At 36.7% G+C, this 8,633-nt stretch overlaps 2 protein-coding genes across 3 annotated transcripts; one reads left to right on the top strand and one right to left on the bottom strand.

The window, feature by feature from the left end:
• The first annotated feature begins 254 nt into the window (after nt 1–254).
• Nucleotides 255–4,325, top strand: LOC112767008 (calmodulin-binding receptor-like cytoplasmic kinase 2). Of its 2 annotated transcripts, none has more exons than XM_025812892.3 (6): nt 255–627; nt 723–955; nt 1,219–1,381; nt 1,458–1,547; nt 1,714–2,009; nt 3,786–4,325. In XM_025812892.3, the coding sequence occupies exons 1-6, from the start codon at nt 426–428 to the stop codon at nt 4,122–4,124; spliced, it is 1,323 nt and encodes a 440-aa protein (XP_025668677.1). In that variant the 5' UTR covers nt 255–425; the 3' UTR covers nt 4,125–4,325. The 2 variants fall into 2 exon arrangements, with proteins under 2 accessions (XP_025668677.1, XP_025668678.1); XM_025812893.3 differs by having other exon boundaries at nt 291–627; nt 1,765–2,009.
• Nucleotides 4,326–4,540: 215 nt separating this feature from the next.
• On the bottom strand, nt 4,541–5,756 carry LOC112762581 (uncharacterized). The gene has a single exon (XM_025808451.3). The coding sequence runs from the start codon at nt 5,607–5,609 to the stop codon at nt 4,683–4,685; it is 927 nt and encodes a 308-aa protein (XP_025664236.1). The 5' UTR covers nt 5,610–5,756; the 3' UTR covers nt 4,541–4,682.
• Nucleotides 5,757–8,633: the final 2,877 nt, after the last annotated feature.

The following is an 8,633-nucleotide window of genomic DNA, read 5'->3' as shown; positions in this document are numbered from 1 at the left end:
TTATATTAATATCTATTATAGTATTTTTAAATTTTACCAAACGCACTTGTTATTGCTGATACTTATTAAAAATTATTTTTAATTTAATTTATCAAACACAAATACTACAACTTTTAAAAAACTAACTTTTAAAAATTAGCTTTTATAAGCTACTTTTAAAAAATATAAATTTTACCAAACTAAAACTTAATTAATTAATATTCAAATGCTAACTTGATAAAATTAACTACCACATCTGCAGGCACCTCATTTTCATTGGACCATTCAAAAAAATTCAATGTTTCAAGAATTGGTCTGAGTAGAAATAAATTAGTATAACTAGTTACAATCAAATTAAATGAAGGCATATCTACCTCCCTTTTCAATTAAGACAGAAACAAAGAAATGATTTGGATCTTGAAGATCTTTGACAATAGCAGCATCCAATGAAGAAATCACCTTCAAGCAGCATCAATAAAAGTTTGCATAATCAATATAGCCAAAGAAAAGAGAATGATCGTTCTTTCTTGAAATCTTTCAAGTCTGCTTTCAGAGCTGTTTTTGCATTGTTCCTCTCCGGAAGCAAAAGAAAGACACCCTCAAAAGTTGATGAAAGAAACAACATATCAAAAGTCAGAGGAGTATCATGTAAGTCTAGTATGAATAAAAATAAAATAAAATAAACGGAAATTTTTAGCTTTGGTTTTGTGCTTCATGATGTTGAATTCTTTCGATTTTTGCAGCTTCAATTGACTCATCCAAAAGTTCATCAAAATGGAAATTTTCTAACTCCTATGCATCATCATCTAGAACTGCAAGTGGGCAACTTGAGATTGGAAACTTCACCTTTGAAGAAATCTACAAGTCAACGTCAAGATTCTCCCCGGAGAATCAGATAGGAGAAGGTGGATTTGGAACAGTTTACAAAGGTAAGCTTAACGACGGAACTCTTGTTGCCGTGAAGCGCGCCAAGAAGGTACATGATCATGTCATTCTCCTGCTTTCTGCTATTTCCATTCTCTGAAAATTCTTTGATTCTGACAATTTTTGTTAAAACCACTCCTCCAAAAGTTTAAACCGATAGAAAGAGTATATAACAAGAATCGAACTCTAGACTTTTCGTTACAGAAATTTTAATATCATGTCATAAAATTACTTTTTCAAAAAACTTAAACTAATAAGAAGAGATATATAAATAGTTATATCTCTAACAAGAAAACTAAGTGAGTTTGTTCATAGGACGGACCGAAACACTTGTACGAGTTCAAGAATGAAATATACACCTTGTCAAAGATTGAGCATCGGAATCTTGTGCGGCTATATGGATATTTGGAGCTTGCAGAAGAGAAGATTATTGTTGTTGAGTATGTTGGTAATGGGACCCTTCGCGATCATCTAGATGGTAAGTCTTGTGTTCAAATACATTGATATTTTAACCACCACTTTGTTGATGTGAAATTAATGAATGAACAATGCAGGTACTCAAGGGGATGGACTAGAAATTGCTGAGCGTCTAGACGTAGCAATTGATGTGGCTCACGCAATCACTTACCTTCACATGTACACAGGTAGAAATATTGTGTTGTTTTTTTTTTTATGTTTTCTTATTCTCTAAAGTAGTCTAAACAAATTTATGTCTAAAATTCAAATTACTTGTGTATTTTATCTCCTGGTATGAATATAAAAGTGAAAGCAGGCAACATGGAAGTACCTGAGATATTGTTTGATTGACAGATAATCCAATTATTCATAGAGACATAAAAGCATCAAACATTCTAATCACAGAGAACTTAAGGGCCAAAGTGGCAGACTTTGGTTTTGCACGCTTGTCTGATGACCCTTCAGCAACTCATATTTCAACTCAAGTTAAAGGAACTGCTGGCTACATGGATCCTGAGTACCTAAGAACATACCAACTCACTGATAAGAGTGACGTTTATTCGTTCGGTGTTTTGCTTGTCGAAATGATGACAGGACGGCATCCCATCGAGCCCAACAGACCCCTCCAAGAGAGAGTTACAATCAGATGGGTAAGTATATCAAGTATTCGTTCTGTTTGATCAATGTCACCCTTCAAAATTTCTAAGTATTCAAAAGCATTCTTACAAACAATTATTACTAGCTTTAATTACTCTATTGTTTTTTATAATTTTACTAAATTTTTAGTTAGATTCTTATATTTTTTTTCTTTTAATTGAGTTTCTATATTATTTTTAATTTTATAATTTAGTCCTTTCTAGTATAAAAAATATTAGAATTAACTGAATAGAGAAAATCTAGAAGACCAGCACTTTTATTAAAATTTGGCCAGCACTTAACTAACGAAAGAAAAGTGAGTAATCCTACACCATTGGATGAAATCTCATACTATTAAAAATACCAATGATGGCTAATTGATAGATACAAATCACAAAATTTGTTGGCCCCTAACACTCCTCAACTGAATATTTTTTTACAAATTAAAGGTATTCATAAATAAAAGCGTAGCTAAATCTTTGACAGCATGTATTTAAGAGAAATATTCGGTTAATTTTAACGTTTTTGATATAAAAAGAATCTAATTACAAAATTAAAAACAGTATAGGAATCCAATAAAAAAAACAGAGGGACTTAATTAAAAATTTGATAAAATTATAAAGACCAACAAAGTAATTAAACCTTATTACTATTGCCTTAATTACTTCATGTGGAAGTAAACTATAACTCAGCCAGAACTTAGAAGAAAGAGAACAATTTGTTTGCATTATCAAGTTATTCAAAGCATGCACATTGTTATTGAACATATTGAATTACTCAAGAAGGATATAACCACACTTGCATTTCCAATTTTATAATTCATAAAGGATTTGCCACAAGTATTCCTTGCTAAATGGATGCACCTTTTGATCATGTTTCTGCAGTGCTATGGTTTTAGTTAGTTTGCAAAGTGAATTAGTTATGCAGATAGATAATTAAGTAAGGTGAATTCTATAGTGTCTATTATTTGGTGTTCAATTTTTGTCTAACTTGTTTTTTATAATAAATTTTAAATATTAAAAAATTATTTATTTTTATATTTTTTAAATTAAATATTAATTTTAAACTTTTTTTTAATATATTAGACACTACTTTTTAGACACCATCATAATCATAATTGCTATTAAGTAATCTATTTTATTATATACTTCTCTTATATTTTAATGGCAAATTCTATAGTGCCTATAAATTTGGTGTCGAAATTGTCGAACTTACATTGTATGGTAAGTTTTAAATATTAAAAAATTATTTATTTTTATATTTTTTAATTTAAATATTAATTTTTATCTTCTTTTAGTAAGTTAGACAAATATAAATAGGCACTATAGAATGCACCTATTTTAATATTGACTTCAGTTAGGTTCAGAAATATTTGTGACATTAATTTAATTCCTAAAAAAAGATATACATGTGAATAAGTCTCTCTCTTAAAAAATACGTGTAACATCAATTTAGTCATTTATTTTCTGTAAATCCATAAATTTGTGTGATCTTGCATGTACAAAACCAAATTAAAATGAGGTCATATGCATATTTCAAGGGTTAAATCAATGTAAAAAAAAAAAAAAAACTGCAGATGGCTATTAACCTATATTTTCAAAGACTAACCTGATATCAAAATTCACAAATCTTTCAAAGATCAAAATGTTGTTATTACAATATTACATGTATCTTTGAAAGATCAAATAGCTAGTTTAATCCATTTTATATTTGATATGACAACAAAATTGGTAGAACATACACTCCAAAGAAAATGAGTTGCCTAGTAAGATATAATTTGGTTAATGCAGGCAATGAAGATGCTGAAACAAGGGGATGCTGTGTTTGCAATGGACCCGAGAATGCGAAGAAGCCCGGCCTCTAACAAGGCAGTGAAGAAGGTTCTAAAACTAGCCTTCCAATGCCTTGCACCTTCGCGGGAATTGCGGCCATCAATGAAGAGTTGTGCAGAGGTTCTATGGGGAATCAGGAAAAGCTTTAGAGATGAAGCCACTTCTAATGTTCCTCCTCTTCCTTCTCACCAATCTGAAAATTTTCCTCAAAGAGGAAAGAATTTGCAAACGGTATTTGGTATTGAGGATGATGAGAGCAATAAATTTGCTTCTGCACCTAACCAAATTCATTCATAAGATTTGTTCATTGATTGTTAAATATATTTCCACACTTTGTTATGGTGGATGCTATGTGTCTTATCTGTATCTATTGATTGGTAATCAGGTTTTTCATCGGTGAAAAGAATTTTACATTCTAAGAGAGGTGTGTTAGATGAACTTATTCTTTTATAAAGCACATTGTTGCCAGTTTACATAAATAAATCATTTTTTCATTTTTTTTCCTTCTTAAATTTGATTCTCAGATGTGATCTCGAGTTCCTTCTTTTATTTATATATAATATGTTGGTTCTTTGGGGAGATTGGAATCAACCAAGAAGAAACACAGCAATTACAAAGCAGCAATCTTTTTCATGGGAACCTTATCTATCGCCTAAAATTATTTCAAGCACAGAACAAGGGAGAACACAAATATATTACCATGTAGCTTGATTAAAAGAAAAAAGGGCTTTTAATTTGCAACAAACAATAAAAATAGTTATATCCATCGGAATAAACTCAATAAATACAAACTAATTAAATTTACAATCTTTAATTTGCACTCTCCCTCTCTCTCCCTCTTTTCCTCTCTCTCTATTACTCAATTTTATAGGCACATAGAACAAGACAGAACTCAAAGGTAGCAATATTGAGAGTTGAATAATACCCAACACTCCCATCATCACTACCCTCACAACCTTCAACAGCGCTTCCTTCTTTCTCGCTCTCCGCCTCGGGTGGGCCGGGCTTGAATATAAAAAGCCCAGGCCCAGCAGCAGCACCACAGAACAACCAATCATGAACGTCCCAAAAAACCTGAATGGGCTGCTTGTTAACCATAACGGTCTGATTGCCTCTAAACTTCCATTGTAAATTCTTGACGTGGATGAGCACGATGCCGTCGATGCTGATCCACATCTCGGGGTCGTTAGGACCGCCGGTGGAGCTGTCGACGACGATTTCGCTGTCTTTCCTCTTCTCATCGAACCTCGCCTTGGTGGCGAAACTTTTCCGGGCGAACACATTCTCTTTCTTGACAAGCAGCATTGCCTCCACCAGCGCCGGCCGCGACTTCGTCCTCTTGTATGCCTTCTTCTTGTAGTCTCCCAACAACAAAACCACCTCGTCTTCGGAAATCAACGCAACGTAGTAATCGCTGTTCGGTTCGGGGCTGCCGGAGAATTTCGCCGACCGGAGGTCCCAATAGACCTCGACGGAACGGCCTTCCACGTCGAAAGTCTTGTAGCCTTTCTTGCTCCAAAAATGCCATGGCTTGACGTCGATCTTGCAGCCGAAATGCGCATCGCCGCCGGGGCTATCGACGGTGATGTGTAAGGAATGGTTCATGAGATTCTTGCACCACAAGATAGAGATGTTTCGCCAATACCCTGCCACATTGGTTTGGTAGAAGCATGTTACGGTGCTCTGTGCCACTTTGCTTGGTAATGGTTCTTCTGATGTCTTCTCCGATGGGTATGATCCTTGATTCGAAACCGATTGCGCCCTAAAGGAACGGAAAGCCATTCTGTTTCTTCTCTCCTTTTGGCTTCAAAACAAGGCTATGACTGCCGTATCTTTATTTGTTTTGTGCATCAAGATCCTTCTTTCTTTGTTTTTCTTAGTTTTCACATCACCCCTTTGCGAAGAATGAATGATGCGATTTTCTTTTCCAACGAGGATCAACGTATTACAAGATTTGTTTGTTTTGTAATGGGGGTTAATTATTCAGCACTAACAAACATGCAGAAATTTCATGAAAGGACTTTGAAGTTGAGGCGACAATGTTGGTGATGATGATCGTGTTTGTTAGTCATTTTTTCTTTTTGGGGCAAAGAAGGGGAAATGGGGAGAGAAGAAGGTTGGTTGTTTTCGTTTTTTTTCTTGGGAGAAAAAGTCTCCATCGTGTGAGGCTGGGAAGGTGTGTCCGAAAGATTAGGAACAGAAGCGCATAAACCACCTTTCTAAAGAACTTCTTACAACTGTTAAAGTGGAGTAAATAAGGAATATTAGTTCACCAAAATTACCAGGTCCAAAGGTAGTTTGTTAGAATTATAGATTATAGATGCTATTGCATCAATTAAAATTAGGTGGATACTACAATGAAGATGGCAAAAATATCTTCTCATGAAGATGCTTTGGTTAAAAGTGTAGTTTATTTATTTAGCCACACTTTAAACAAAAACAACACTTTTATAAATTTCAAAATCTAACCATACAATCCATCATCCAAAGGTTAAAAAGCAATATATTCATATGAAGACAATTATAACATCTTCATTGTAGTATCCCCCTTAAAATTAATATGGACAAAATAAGGACATGCCTAGATTTTGCTTATACTTCCTTTTTGGATGTGTAGCATTATAACTCTTAACTAAAATCAAGTATGTTATACTAAAATGAAAAGATGGTAGATTCAACTCTTAGATTTAACAAAATATTTGTTTATAGATTATATACGAATATTTTGAAAAAGAAAATTTGTATATCAGTTTTCTTTTATATTTTATATATATATATAATACAGAAGTATAGATCTTTAATAGATATGTGACATGTAAAATGAATATTAACACACCAAACCGAATAGAATTTAGGCAAAGTTTCTTCGGTAAATGCTCAAATGAGGGAGAGAGAGAGAGGTGGAGAGGGAGGTGGGAAACCACCGGACGGGGTGAGTTGCGACAACAGTATCTAGGCAAAGATCTAAGGGTTTGGAACCGAGAAGAGTTTCTTCGATTGGAACAGGATTCTTTTACCGTTTTCGTAGACAGGTTACCGGGGGACATATCGAAGCAGGAATTGTTTGGGCTGTTTTCATGGACGGAGAGGATTAATGACATTTACTTATCCAGAAAGATGAAGAGTGAGATGGTATACCTATTTGCATTCATCCGATATACCACGAAGGGTGGAGCTTTGAAAGCAATTTCAGAAATGAATCGCTTATGCTTACGGGGGAAGGAGATTTTTGTAGGGGAGGCTAGGTATAGGAGAGACATCTCTAAAGGGAAGAGGCCACCGGGAAGTGCAGATACAAAGAGAGGACCAGATACTAAGAGGGATGATGTGGAGAAAACTCAGGTCGAACTTGGGTCTCCCATGGCAGGTAGGGTGGTTGATCGAGGGATAAAAACGGGTCCGACTGAGAGTCAACTGGGTGGATTCAGAACTCCGGATAATGTACATAATCCGCATGGAAGTAATCTGCTGAAGGATTCCGAGGGCTCGGGGGTAAGGGAAATTCAGGCTTCGGTGGCTGAGAATAACTGGGATTGGTTGCAGCGGAGTATTATTGGAAGTACTAGGCAAGCTATTGACTTCCGTCTATTGAACACCATAGCACGAATGGAGTGGCCTAAAGTAGTAAAGGTTTGCGCGGGCCGTGTACTAATTGATACGCCAAGGTTTGATGTTATTCATGAGAAGGTGTGCATTCACGTAGGCACGGTTAGGTTTGATGTGTTTGTTTCCGAAGTGGGGAGCGGGGCTTATGCCTCATTGAGTAGTGCAAGGAGAGTTGAAGTTACATGGAACCAAGGACTGGCTCTCGGCGAAGGTTCTGCTGGCAAGGGAAGCACAAGGATTGTTGTTGATAACTGTCAAGGGCGGCTGGACAGAGGGGATGCAGCGGCAGAGTTGATGCTGCCGATGGTAAGGGAGGAGGTGCAGCTGAGGGGTAAAGTTGTAATATCATCAAAAGATTTGAATGAGTGGGATAACGAATTTTTGAATTCTAAACCGGTAATGCCTACAATTAAGGGCTTTGATTTCAATTTGTCACAGGCGGACATGGTGGGATCCCTCATTAATGATGCGGATACTGATTCAGATAGAACTTGGTCATGCGACTGCGTTGGTGGGCGAACATATGCTGGGGCAGAGGTTACTAGTAATGCTAGGAGATCTGGGGGCACTAATGAGGTTGGTTCGTGGCCTACTACAGTTGAGGCCCATCATTTTTTATTCAAGGATAAGGAGTATCCTATGGGCTTCAAACACTCAGGCCCATAAAATGGATGTGGAGGAAGGCAGAAGCAGAACTGGGCTGCTTGCATCCTGGAGCGGGGAACTCACAGGGTCGGACCTGAATACTCTGAGGGAGGGGCTACGAGGAACGAAACAGACAAAACCCTTGAGGGCGGCGCGGCCGTTTGCAATAGGAGGTGATGCCAGTCAGCTTGTTCTGTTCTCTCGCCGGAGGAAGGGACTATTCCAGATGACGCGGTAGTATGCCAGGGGCTGGGACGTCGGGCGCCTAACGGTGAAGCAGGAAGACTTAGCGACATCTATGCTGGGGAGGGGGGGCCGAACTCGCCGGCGCAGTGTGCTGGGCTCCACAAGGGGCGAACGGAGGAGCTGGTATGATATTATGATGATACTCCAGGAGCAGAATGAGGCCATAGCACTAAAGAAAAAACAGGCTAAACAGAAAGTGAAAGCTAGACGAAGTCGTCCGAAAAATCGAAACAAGGTGTGTACAAATTTTTAAAATGATTTTTTTTCCTGGAATGTTAGGGGGTTGGCGGGAATTGAAAAATTGAGTAT

Source organism: Arachis hypogaea, chromosome 17 (genome assembly GCF_003086295.3).
Source record: "Arachis hypogaea cultivar Tifrunner chromosome 17, arahy.Tifrunner.gnm2.J5K5, whole genome shotgun sequence".
Lineage (NCBI taxonomy): Eukaryota > Viridiplantae > Streptophyta > Magnoliopsida > Fabales > Fabaceae > Arachis > Arachis hypogaea.
Note: the sequence above shows the minus strand (reverse complement) of the source record. Positions and strands in the feature narration are given on the sequence as shown.